This window comes from Sarcophilus harrisii, chromosome 3 (genome assembly GCF_902635505.1).
Source record: "Sarcophilus harrisii chromosome 3, mSarHar1.11, whole genome shotgun sequence".
In the NCBI taxonomy this organism is placed as follows: domain Eukaryota; kingdom Metazoa; phylum Chordata; class Mammalia; order Dasyuromorphia; family Dasyuridae; genus Sarcophilus; species Sarcophilus harrisii.
The window spans coordinates 432,630,789-432,645,269 of NC_045428.1; the positions used below are offsets into that span (position 1 = coordinate 432,630,789).

Sequence of the window (14,481 nt, forward strand, 5' to 3'; positions counted from 1 at the left end):
GCATTGTTGGCTGAGCTCTTATTCTTTAAGGAAACATAACAGATGGTACTTTTTGTCTAAGTATCATTGAAAATATGGGAATGGGGGGGGGTAAAGGGCTGGGGAAGGAACACAAATCACTTCCACCCACTTAATCTCATTTACCAATTTTTTATAGAAAAATACTTTTCATGAAAACTAATCATAGTTAGGAGATAAATCCTTTCCTCAAGCCTCCCTTCCTCTTTTGATCATGAGTAATGCTGTTCTTGGTCTAGGCTGCTGTCACTGGGCTCCCTAAAGAGAACCACCTCTAAATGCAGAGTACATTTACCCTTGTGAGAACAGCTACTTTAGTTAACAGCTGTTTAAATGACAACTAAATAAAGCTGGGGAAACTGTTTGGAAGACAGCTCTAAAAGGAATCATACCTTCAAACACTACTTTAGACTACAGTTTAGATCATCCCACTCCACAATGAACTTTTTGATCATGAACCCACCCCAAATCCTTTACCTCTGAGTAGCTGTATTGCTTTCACATTTGATTCTAATCATGTAAACCCATAGTAGTCGGTACAGAGATTCCAGTGCAACTCGGGCCATCTTGGGGTCTTTGTTCTACAACAAAAATAAAAAGGTAAAATTCACACTTAAGAAATAATGAGAGATATTCTTCTTCTAAGTAATCTTGGGAATAGAGAGTCTAGTATGACACCAGATCCTTCACCCCAAGGGTAAGATAATGCCTGAATATTACATACATGTGTGTAGAGGCAATTTAGTGACCAGTAAGAGAAGTCAAGAGAACAATTTTCAAAAATATCAATTTATTTTCCCCTATATTTAGGTATGGACATAGTGGAGAGAGTCCAAGATGAGGGAAACTGAAAAGTTTTGTCTACTTTATTTTCACCAAAATATGCATAAATTCAAATTTGAAGGGAAGGTTCAATAAAATTTCTATTTTTTTCTAAATTTCTAAATTTTTTTTACTCTTTTCATAACACCCTCATTGCCTAGATCCATGCCTAGATTTCCTTTTTTTTTAGTACAAGAATACAGACTTTTCAAATTCTTCCATCCTTTCAATTTTTTCTTTAACCATCAGTCTTCATATTATCACAGTCTGTCTCACTTTTCTTTCTTTATCCATTCAATTAACTTGCTATTCTTACTTTAGCTATTTCCCCTCTTAGCTGAATTAATTGGGAACATACTAATTCAGAATTTCTGACAGCTGTGAAACAGGTCTAGCCAAAGTCTATCTTTGCATTATCACTGAATTGAAAAATGGAAAGAAGGTTTGCAAGGGGAACTAGGTAATTTTAAAAAACTAGATTTTCAAACTCTTAAAATAACTTCAGAAGATTGCATTTACATACAAAGAAAGGAATCCTTCCTTTCTGTTTATTAAAGAAGATCTGATAGGGACTACCACTTGGCAACTTTATTAATGGTACTATATGTTCATGACTATCAGCATTATTTCTTTAAAAATATGCTATGATTCAATTTTTTCATTAGTTCAAATTGGATATTCTCCAAAATTACAGATAATGAATTGTACATAACAAAGATAATGGTTCCAATTTTATGCTATTAAAAGTGCTTTCATACTTAAGTCAGCTATACAAACATTTAATAAACACTGGTTCCATAGAGAATATTATGGTAGGTGCTAGGAGAGAGACCAGTTGGTAACTGAAACTATACATAATACATCATTATATTATAGATGCATTACAGGTATAATACAAAGAACTAGCCAAAGAGAAGGATATTGCTGACTTAGGGAGGAGGTGGATATAAACAGATAAAGTTTCAGTGAGTTGGATTTGAAAAGGTAGGCAAGGAATTTCATAAGTGAAAAAAGGAAGAAGGTGAATGTTGAATGTTCAGCTGGACTGACTATATGAAAAGGCACAGAGTCAAGCAAGCTAGTAGTATGTATTGGGAACAAAGAATAATCTTATTTGACTGCAGTGTAAAGTGCATGGGAATAAGTCAAAGGAGAGTTAGCATGGAGAATTATTCTAGAGCCACACAGAAGCCAAGGAAGCTGAGGTTTGAAAAAAAGGGGACTAAATATAGTGATTAGGAGATAATTAGGAATTTTTGAGAGAGTACTTTTAGCATAGTGGTAGGTAATGCGGAAGTGGATATATTGGGACAATTTAAGAAAATTTAATAAATGTTACACTGAATTATTTAAAAAATCCTTCTACATTATTGAGATTAAGTATTGGTTTAAGTAGCTAGAGTAGCCATTTACTTGCCAGAATCCTTGAATTCTTTTATATAAATTGACCCACACAAGGTCTATTAATTATTTGAGCAACCTTGAACTGCAATAATGGTGATCTTATAAGCAGCAGTGTGCTGGTAAATGTTTAATAACCAGCCCTCAAATAACCATGATACCTTACAGTTGAATCTGCATTTTTAATACTTTCTCAACTTCTTTAATTTTAGATAATTAACAAAACGGATATGTCAAATTTTGATTTGTAGTATTTCTCAATTTCTGAGATGTACTAATTGACTTTACTGACTTATAAGCTCTTGCTGATGTGTTTAACCAGGCTAAAAGAGAACATATTCTTACAAAGTAAAAGATATCTAATTGAACAGCATGGCAAAATAAGTTACAAGAAAAGTTTTTCCCCCAGACATATATATTTGTCTTCCCATCAGTTATCATACCAACATCTTGAGAAGATCTTTAGCATTTTAAATTCTGTCTTCTGAACACCCTTTTCCCATGCTCTATGGTCTCTTAAATCTAAACACTTCTTTGTATTATGGCGCACCCTTCTTTCAACTCCTATCATATCTGTGTTATTATCCTGAGTCTTTTTTAGATCATTTCAGGTACTCCAATGAGCAAAACTCCAATGGGCCTATTATAGGGAGTTTCCTTTCTATCTCCCCAAATGCCCTTGGTTACTATGCAAATAAATTCAAGAGCACAACTGAAAAACCTCTTGACTAGTTCTATTTCTCACCAGTAACCAAAATTTGATATACTTCTTGTACCCATAATGTCTATAACCTCTCTTTTTCTTCCACTTCTTTGATTTTACATTAATTTACCAATAATTCATATTTATCTTTTACTTTGTTTCATGAGGTATATTTTGTTTTGGAATTGTCACAAAATTGCCTTGTGGCAGTTCTGAAAAATTCATATTCAACTGTTGGCTATGTGAAGTTTCTATAGATATTAATACCTATCTTTTGAATCACCAAGCATTTACCTTTGATCCATCTAATTAACACTATTTAATTGGAATTCATAAAACCATTTTGAAGTACTATTTCTATTTCCTTTTTGACATATGTCAACAGAAAGAGGGAATATGAGATTCTCTCAGGGTTAGAAAGAGAGTTAATGTCAAATCAGAATGACTCCAATATCTGGGAAATTAATTTGAAATACTGAACACTATGTCACTAAAGGACATCTTTTATAAAGAATATAAAATATTATAAAATTGGGCATGTTTTAATACATTTGTTCATATGGTTCTCCTAAATGCAAATTGTAATCTATTCTTGCTATGATCTAATCACTGGTAAAAGTCATCCATTCATATATTAATACATCAACTTATTGTCATATTAATATATGGGTACATCAAAGCACAATTTGCAAATGGTAAAAATAGTCACAACACTGAAATCTATGTTAAATGAGGAAGAATAGGCAATATTCAGCAGCACAAATTCCAGTTTAATGCAATAATTACTGAACTAGAAATAAGTTGATCTTGATTCAAGCTTTGACATTGGCCATGAAGCAATGGAAATAATTCCCAAGCCTATATCTCAGTTTACTTAATTAAAAAAAATGGGATGAATCATACTTCTCCTTCATTATTTTACAAAGAGTATAAAGACTTCAGTATGTTTGATTTTAGTCATGTAGGGACTCCTTTCAACTTTAACCTATTATGTCTTCGCATATTTTCTTTCATTTCTTTTTGACAGAAAAGCTTGGAGAATAAAAGGAATCAGTATCAAGTCTGGGAGAAATGATAAAATGAAAAGTATAATTATCTTTATCACCAATGAGGTAGAATGAGAGATTAAATCATTCAAAGTAAGTCATCACTACTACAGAGGCAATAATTCAAAGTAGATGTCCTATTTACAGATATCAATTTCATCTTTATGTAGAAGAGGAAAAGTGCATCATTATCCCTATTTATTGTGTCGTTAAGGAGAAGGGATAAAATATTTCTTACCCTAGAAGATTTTTTTTAAAAAGCAATTTTTCAGTGGACAAAAATTAATATTAATTTCTCTAATATTGTGGTGGTTTGGAAAACTGCCCCAATCTCATAAATTGTGAAAGAAAGGTGGGCAGACAGTTGTGCCTAGTGCATTATGTCAGTGAGAATACTTCATAAATATTATTCAAATAATGAAGCACTAGTGTAAGATTTTACTTTTTTTTAGAATGTCATAATATTTATGACAGACTGTTTCGTTCACTGTGGTTTTCACAATCTCTTACCTGCTCAATTATTAGGCAGAAAATAAAGAATAGAACCAAAGAAAGTGTTGAATAACTTTACTCAGACTTTTTATTAAAGGACTGTTCCTTTAAGAAAATAACATTCTGTATTTCTCATTACTTTCTACGGAATATTACTGCTGAAAGACCGGCTAAAATAATTAGGTGTTAATATTCAAGAATATGCATTTGTTCCATAACAGCAGTATGTTGTTGACAGACTAGTCCTGTGGATAAACTAAGGCATTGATAGAAAATTAATATTCAGGCTGAGATCTGCTGTTTACTTTGAAAGCTGGAGATCTTTACTATAAAGTACACTTATATATTGCTATATTTCAATTTACCACCTAGATGCCTTGCCCACATTGAATAAACCAAAGATGACTGCCAAAGTCAAACATTCAGAATTCTAACACTGTGCATACTGTTCTGTGAATGCTGAAGTCAATGGTTATCCAGGAGGGTGGAGGGCAGCATGTGGAGAAGAGCACGGAGAATGGACTGGGTTTGGTAAAGCCTTAAGAAATGATCATTTGGGCTCCAAATTCTATAAAGTATAAATCTATAAAGGTAATCAGGAAAAAAAATTTTAAAGCTAATCAGGGGGGAAAAACCACCACACCTTCAAAGCCTTTTTTTTTTTCGCCTGTGATTCCTTCTTTGCTAAGTATTTATAAACATATAAGCAGTTATGGATATTTCCCCCCTACATTCATGACTATTTTAAAATATAACCTGTTTTAAAATTTCTCTTGGCTTCTGGATTATTTTTAAGTAAGAGATAGAGTACTATCCTTCACTTTGCAAGTTTCTATATTTTTAGCTTTGTGGTAGTGAATTCTATAAGCTTATTACTTTTTTCCTTTAACTTTTCTCAAACTACTTGCTTCAAGGTTCAAGAGGATGCCAGCTAAAATATAACTAAATATAATAGCTCTTAATGGCTTAATAGCTAAATTCCTATCCTTGTCAGTTCCACTCATTATCCTCTGATACAAGTGTTTACTGCCATACCATTATCTATTTTACTTATATATGTTTCCTCCCCAGTGGGGCTTGAGTTGCTTGAAGATGGGAACTGTGTCTTATATGTCATATATATATATATATATATATCTTTTGTAGTCACAACAGAGACTAGAATTATCCTGAAGAAATATTAGTTGCTTAGTATCGTGGATTTTTTTAAAAAAACAAAATAAACAAACAAAAAAAACTTGGTGCAATTTTACAAAATTCTGAGTTTTGGATCACAATTGCTGTATAAACCTTTCATGTTCATCCTTTCTCTGTCTTCATCATTCCAGATGGGAGTTTTAAATATTTTTTGTTTTTCATATTGTATCTTTTTCATCTCTTTGATGATTTAGTTACCCTCCTTTGAACTTTTCTAATTTCTCTGGGTTGTTCTGTAGATGCAGTGACCAAAACTACATATTGTATCTCAGATCTGTAACCAATCAGTGAAAAGTAAAATTAGGTTTCTCTAGTTCCTAAATTGCTTTTGATCATTCTCAGAATTATCATGTATTTTTGGTCACAATAACAAACTGACCTGATAGAATTTGATCCTAATATTTATAATAAATTAAAGAAAACTCCTCAACAACATTAAAATGCTGTTCAGTATAACATTTCCCCCTGCCTTCACAAATAACCTCTAAGTGGATAAATTTAAAAAGCCAACACTATGAATTATCCTTTTCCATTCCCACATCTTATTTTTTCTATTAAACAAAATTATTGTTTTCTGTTTGTGTATAAAAAGAAATTGGAAAGAGAAATCTTTTAAGTGGAAAAGATAATAAAGTAACTGAAGAGAAGAGAAACTAATCAATCATTCAAGCATTTGCTCACCACCTACTATATGCCAACACTAAGAAAAATGCCCTCATCTTGTAACTTGTGATTGTGCTGTCAGTAGATAAAACAAATTCCACAGTAATCAAATATTTAAAAGTGGTGACAATATAATGGTTGCTAATCCTGGAAGACATTTTATTAAAAACACTGAGAGCAGTTCAGTTCCTTGGCTATCCATAGCTAGTTTGAAGAAAATAAATGACGTTCACCTTGGAGTATGCAGTGAGCCTTTTATACCAATTCATAGTAAAGAGTTCTTAAAGACAATTTTTCTAACACAGACCGGGCTATAATCACAGCAAGTGCCAAAATAGCATAATTAATCTTAACCCCTCTGGGAAAATTATAGTGTCTTAAAACAATCACAGAAGCGTGTGCAAACATATCCACATGCCTTGCAACCAACCAAATAGGATGAAATTCAAAAATTCTAGGAAATTGATGGCCATCAATCCTAGGAAAGGTCAATATCACCTTTGGAAATGCAAAGTTTTTGTAGTACTTAAAATGACAAATATATCACGTTGGCACTGAGGATGGCTATTATTTTCCCTAAACCACTAACAACAGCTAGTACTTATATAGTCCTTTCAGGTTTGCAAAACAGTTTACAAATATTATCTTTGGTTCTCAGTGGGAAGTCAGTGCTATCCCTCTCACCATTTTACTGATAAGAAACTCAGGCATACAGAGGTTGAATGACTTGACCAGGATTATGAAACTAATAAATTTCTGAGGATGAATTTGAATTCAAATCTTTTTGACTCCAGGTGCAGTGCTCTATCAGCTATACTACCTAGCTGCCATTATGAGCATAATAATGTCATTTTAATTTTAAGATTGTTTTATAACCTCAAATTTTTAAACACTTTGAAGTTAATTATAATAATTAGTTTAAAAATATGAAATACCAAGAAACTTTGGAATCACCTTGAATTTTTCAGTCTCCTTAATCCTCTACTTCTAATCTGGCACCAAGTTCTGTCATTTCTTCCTGGAAGGTATTTTAGGCCTAGGAGATTCTCAAAAAGCTGTGTATAATTGCCTCAAATAGAATGTAGCCAGGAAAATAAATTGGGAATATCTTCAAAGAACTACACATAACAGTGACAGGAAGGAACTGTTAAGCTCCCTTGGCCAATACTCTGAAAACAGAATTTTAATTATGAACAATCCCTTTTCCTAGACTTAAATTAATCATATTTTAAATAATCACATCAAAGGAAGAGTCACAATTTCTCTGAGGAATCCTATGACAAACATAACCAACATGTCATATACATATCAAGGTAGTTTGGTGGCACAGTGGAGTTAGGAAAACCTGAGTTCAAATTCAGCCTGGGCAACTCATCTGCAAAATGGCTTAGTAAATAACTATTATCTTTGCCAATAAAGCTCCAGTGGGGAAACAAAAGAGTCAGGCACTTCTGAAAAAGCAACAGACCAACAAAATACACACATCAATTGGGACTTAGAACTTTGCTCATCAGACTTTTTGGCCCATAGGACGCTTTTTACAATTCTTACTTACACATCATGACGATTATAATCCTTTAAACAACACTGAAAGCACTTGAAATATTCACCATTATCACAGAAACCATCATCACTTAGTAGGATTTTTCAGTCAGAAGGATGATAGCTGACAGGGATAGAATCTAAGATTAACATCAATCCCAGAATACCAGAGCTAGCAAATAAGCCTTTAAGTGGAATGAGAAAACTTTAGTTACAATAAAAGGAATTGTATTTTATGTGGTATTGGTGAATTATAAAATTTTATAGAAAAAAGGTAGTATCTTCTAAAAATGTAAGTAGGTCCAAGTTTAGAAAAACTGATAGAAGAAATATGCAAAAGTGAATGAGGGATGATTTGTGAATATCCATAATGTTTGAAGGATAGCCATTTTTCTCAAAAATGTCTCAATATTGCTATTAAAAAAGTGAGAATCTTCAAAACTGGTAGAATTCAATGCATAGAATGGAGATAGGGACCCTGTAATATTATTTCTATAGAAAAGTCCTATATGAAGGTGCCCAATGTAGTAGCATTTGTTTACTAGTATCAAACAATAATTATATTTCTACCCATAAATATCTAACACTGATCACCCTTTAGCTTATTTGAGCATCAGTAAAGCTACAGACTTCAGGCCTGTGGTATATTGAACTCTGAAGTTGCTTCCTAAAAAAGGATATAAACTATTTTATAAGACAGTATGGCTGTATCACTTGTAGGATCAATTCATCAAAAGCATGGTCTGTACTTGTGATTTCATCAGATTTTATCTAGGTGTAGAAATTCCTTCTGCCAGTGTAAATAGGCAATTCTTCTGTAACTTATAATGTCAGAGAATTACCTGCAGGCAGTGGGGGTTAAGACTTGCTAGAGTCACATGTCCAATATGTGCCAGAGGGAGAACTTTTCATGACAGGCAACTCTGTAAGTCTTATTCTAGGGCTAGTCCCTCTGAGACTGGAAATAACTAAGTCTAAATTCAAGGAAGGTACTTTAATTTCCCTAGATACATAGCATTCATACTCTGACTTCACAAAATATATCTAGTCTTTAACTTTATTTAGTAGGTGGTACAATGGATAGAGAGAACTGCATCTTGAGTCAGGAAAACTAGAATTTAAACCCAGTCTCAGACACTTACTGTGTGACCCTGGGCAAGTCACTTAACCCTGTTTGTTTCAGTTTCCTCCTCTGTAAAAGTTGCTGGAGAAGAAGATTACATACCACTTCAGTATCTTTGCCCAAAAAACCTCAAATAGGGTCACAAAAAGAGTCAGACATGGAAAACAATTAAATAAACAAAATAAAAAAAAAAACCTTGGACAAATCACTTAATTTTTATCTATCTAGGTTTTCTCAACTATGAAATGAGGATAATAATAACACCTACCTCAGATGATTGTTAGGATCAAAATGAAATAACATTTGCAAAATATGTAGGACAACGTTTGGCTCTCAGGAGGTGCTTTAAAACTGTTCCTTTCTTTCCCTTCCCTTCCCTTCCCATAAGTTAAAGAATGGTGTTCTTGAGACTCAGGTTGCAAGATACATACATGTAAAAGAGTGTATGGATGCTCATGGCATATTTTCCCTTTAATATTAAATGCTTCTAAAACCAGTTCATATGCTTAAAAGTCATGTATCTTGAAGAAAAGCTAGGGATAACATAATCATGGATTATAAATGGATACCACTTGCAATTTTTTATGGTTATTTAATAGCTTTTTTGTTTTCAATTTTAAAGAAAAATTTCACAATTTTTTAAACTTCTCTAATTTACATTTTGCTAAAGAGAAAGATGATGACTTATTGTCTTTCCTTATCCAAGTAATCCAGAATAATCTTTCCCCAATGACAGAAAGTTTAAAATGCTTTAAGAAAAGCAATCTACTCTTTGGACACTCCTCTCTTAACCCACTAGCTTTGCTTCCAGCCCAGCTTCCATAATAGCCATTATGGAAGGAATCAACCCTTGTGGGGATAATACCTGGCAGTTGTTTCTATAGGGGATGTATCCATTGCTATCCACTGCTACTTAATATTGGGAAAAGAAAATTCTCAACACTAAAGTCCTTAGCACTATCAAACTAACCAATAGCAGAAGTGGAGATAAGCTTATATAGTGGAAATATACATTACTATTTACTTTGCTGCTGCATCAAAAACTCATGCTGTCTGCCTCCATTAGAGTGGGAACTTCTTGAGAGCAAGGTCCTGCATAGCTTTTCTATTTGTATGTTCAATGCTTAGTATAGAACTTGGCACATAATAAGCACTTAATATATATATTTTTATTCATTTAAATATTCATTTATATCCTCAGAAACCCTAGATTACACTAGAATCTCATCTCAGAAACATAAGTTCACTAAAAGGATTTTTTTTGAAAGTGAAATACTAACTTTAAGATTGGATAAACAGTTGTTGAGAAAAACATGCCATCTGTTTAGGAAGAATTGCTTCTGACTGACACACAGCAGGCACGTCACCAGAGGGTACAAAGCCTAAATAGGAAGAAAAAGAAGACATCACAAGATTATTTATATTTCAACAAACCAGGTAACCAAGTTTCCCTAGAACTATTAAAATAACTTTTTCTCCCATGATTAGTGCCAGCCAAAATAAATATTTTATTGCATAAGAGAAAGTAAAAAAAAACAATGTTCCTCTACAGAGATTGTGGGAACAAATGGAGCACAGCATTTTGATGAAAGGAAATAAAGGAATTTCATAATTAAATCTGAAAAGATATGAAATACCATTATAGCAAAAAAGGCAAAATCTGAACACAGGCAGCTAAGTGGTGAGGTGACTAAAAGTTAGAAGTTAAAATCAAGAAAATCTAAATTTAAATTCAACCTCATATATTTATTGACTGTGTGATCCTAGATAAGTCACTTAACCAGTTTGCTTCAGTTTTTTCAACTATAAAATGTGGGTAATAATAACAGCTATCTTTTAGGGCTATTATGAATATAAAATAATATTTGTAAAGCATTTTGTAAACATTAAAGTGCTGTTTGACTTATTTTTTTTTACTATCACAAAAACAGATATATATTTATATATGTAAATTCATATTTTTATATCTCAATCTACTGCCTATTAAACATCATAATGGAAAATTAATACATGTTTATTGACTACCAGATCATTTTATTAATTTCCTTCATTCTGCCTTAAAGTCTCTTCTAAAGTTGCAATAAAGTTACTTCATCTGTCAGTTATTGGTGGGTCTACTTTTCCTAAATGTCAATAATCTTAACTGGTTAGAATGTGCACCAATGAAAGCAAATTCACAGGTTTAATCCTTTATATAAAAGTTAGCTAACTTTTGTTTAAAGATCAGTGAATATAATTCTAACTCCAACCAGTAATCCTAAAAATTCATAAAATCTAGTCCATGGAGACCAGCAAAAAAAAAAAAAATGCAACAACTTTATCATAATGCTAAAAAACCAATTCAAAGGACATGCCCTATTCAGAGTTGCAGAATTTAAGAAGTGGACAGAACCATCTATTCTACTGCCTCATTTTACAAATGAAGAAATGAAGATCCTAAAAAGTTAAATGATAAAGCCCAATTTAGAGTGGTAGGAACTTTTTTTCTTTTCTTTTCTTTCTTCTTCTTCTTCTTTTTTTTTTTTTTTTTTTTTTTTGCTGAGGCAATTGGGGTTAAGTGACTTGCCCAGGGGTCAAACAGCTAGGAATTGTTAAGTGTCTGAGACCAGACTTGAACTCAGGAACTCCTGAGCCACCTAGCTGCCCCAGGAACTTTGTTTTATAGCCACCCAGCAAAGTAATTTGATCACGGCAATGCAGATAATACTGTATTAGTGCTAGATTTAAGATGTGAATCTAAGTTTTCTTCCTCCAAACTTAAGGCCTTTTCTACTGTACTATTTGGCAAAAGTGACATAAAAAACAAGGGACATTAGCTAAGAGAAGAAAAGTCTAATTCACTATTAGTTTTACTAGGTCATACTGCCAACCTTCAAATATTGGGTTCGTGAAATATATTAAAAATAGCAAAAAAAAAAAAAAACCTACACCTCTAATCTATCTTAGATTTTAGCTTTCTGGAGGGCAGGAATTATACATACATGGTTCTTTTGTACAGGGCCTAGTACAATGCCATGTACAGTTAGGTATTTAATGAGTATTTTTTGATAATAATGATGAAAGTTTATAACAATCTCATTTAAAATGAAATTGTATAATTTGTACAAGATTATATAAGGGACTAAATATTTAAAGCTAAAATTATGTTTTCCTGAGGAATGGAGTATTAAAATATTAAAGTATCTATGATAAGAATAATAAAATAATTTATCTAACAATATGGAAACTTAATTTAGCATTTTAAATAATTTCTAAGACTGAATTTTGGAAAAAAAGCCATATACTGTTCTCCCAAACCACAGAAAATAAAGTATGCATGCAACCTTGTTTATAAAAAGTAGTCACTGGCCCATTTCCCTAGAAACATCTGCTAGTATTCACTAGGTTTCTGTCTTGAATGTAGGTGTGTGTGGGTTTTTCTGCATGCAAACTTACCGTAATTAAGTGAACTTCCCAAAAGGAATGTTATTTCATCAATAATCATAGCAAATGTTGCTACAAGAAGACTCTGCTTATATCAACATAAACAGAAGCAGTATGTGTTTGTCCAGCACGCATCTAGATACCCAGAGCCCCTGAGGGAGATGCTGGCAGAAAGGTTAGTGGAAGGCCACCCAAAGGATAAACAAGGGCCACTGTACTCCTTATTTCACTGAACCAGTTTTTTTGCCATGATATGAAGTAAGTTAAGGCCAAAAGAAATTAAAGTAAAATGATATATTATTTGAAGTAGGAGGAAAAGATGCTACTATAAGATGCATGCTGTTAATGGAAGATTGGTTAATATTTTACCAATTGGATTTTAGAATATCTTTAGGCTGTCATTAATTCATCAACCACTCTACTACCAAAAATACAGCTGCTGAAATTCTATAAAGCTTTGAGAGGGATCCAGAATCAAAAAAGTCTTTAGTAGCCCTAAAGGATAGAAGACACTCCTACAAATCTTCTACAAACTTGTTTTTTGAGGATTATTATATCTTTCATGTCAGGCAACTATCTCCTTCCCCATTCCCTCTCTACCCCATCTTTCCTTTGCTTGTCAGAACAAGGACTTACTTGTGGAGGAATCCTGTGTGTTAGGAAGAAAAATGGTTTTTTAAAAGCTGAAGCTTTTGGTCAACAAAGTTCCTTTTTTTTTTTTTTTTTTTTTAAAGCAAAATTTGATTTGAAGCAAACCTTACTAATATCAGAGAATAGTTAAGGTGAAAAGATCTTAGAGATCATCTTGTCTAATCCCCTTATTACAATTATGCAACTAAAAAAGATAATCAATGTAAATGTGTGCTGTGAAGTGCCAAACTAGAATTTGTTGAAGCATGATTCTACTGTCCATGGGGACTCCTACCTATACAGATTTCTGTTGTGGAACATTAGTCTTGGATACCTTGCTGTTTAATTTTTTCCTTGCTCATGGTTACTAACCAGGGAATGCTTCTTCCTTGAAGAAAGTTCGAGTGTTGTGTCATAAAGGCTTTCAACAAAATTCCTAAGGCAGGGAACATTCACTTCATTTTTAACAGCCTGAAAGAAAGATATATGTATGTTAATATCATTAACCAAATGTTGAGTTTCCTTCTTTGACTGTGAGAAATTCATTGAAAGAAAAATGTAACTCACAGCTGCTACAGGGACGAGAATTTCAACAAATAGACCAGCTAACGCATGCTTGATATCCTTGTCTTTGACTTCCAGAAAATAATGTGCACACTCCTATGGATTAGAACAGAATAACAAAACAAAACCAAAAGCAATTAAATGTTGGAATGAAGACATGAAACAAAACTAAAATGTTTATAATTCAATCTGATATTTGTGTTATTTATAAAAAGGATTACACACAATAAAGATATCAATCTTCATTTATTCCCAAACTATTTATCTCAGTCCTCAAAAGAAAAACATCACCCAACTGACAAAGTCACCATAATGGACAAAATCAGCATTATCTCATCCGCATTTGACAGTGCTATCCATCTTATCATTTCTACTTCCTCCTATTTCAATATTATATGTTAAAATAATCTTCTGCTGGCAGTGGATACACTTATCAGTTCCTTTGCCAACACAGATATTTAGATTATTCAAACAAAATGAAATTTTATCCATAGGCATAAGAGATTATATTATATTTTGAGTCCTGAGGCCTTTAACATATTTATTTTCATTGTTTTGTCTGTTCTGATGTCTGTTTTTGTCCCCCACACAATCTGTTTCTGGTCAATGGGCATGCCTATGATGGATTTTCAGCAATTTGAGTTTCTTTTCTATGAGGCTAATCTCATAACTCCATAACCTGTAGGATATTGCTCTTCTATCATCTGGCCAGTTTAGTCATACAATAAAAGTACAGTTTTTACAAGGGATTGTAAAATGGAAATAATGTCTTAAATTATCTATATGTAATTTTATGACATTTAAATACTTTCATTATATGACTTCTAATACTATATGAAATGAAATGACCAAATTTG

The 14,481-nt window shown here is 32.6% G+C and overlaps 1 protein-coding gene across 8 annotated transcripts in view; it reads right to left on the bottom strand.

The window, feature by feature from the left end:
- The window catches only part of FRY (FRY microtubule binding protein), a 470,054-nt gene that overhangs the window by 147,817 nt on the left and 307,756 nt on the right, over positions 1-14,481 (bottom strand). For all 8 annotated transcript variants that reach the window (XM_031960730.1, XM_031960734.1, XM_031960729.1 and 5 more), the window contains 4 exons: positions 13,628-13,720; positions 13,433-13,531; positions 10,288-10,389; positions 496-599 (listed from right to left, as the gene is read on the bottom strand). In XM_031960730.1, the coding sequence (XP_031816590.1) occupies positions 496-599; positions 10,288-10,389; positions 13,433-13,531; positions 13,628-13,720 (398 nt within the window). The remainder of the gene's footprint in view (positions 1-495; positions 600-10,287; positions 10,390-13,432; positions 13,532-13,627; positions 13,721-14,481) is intronic.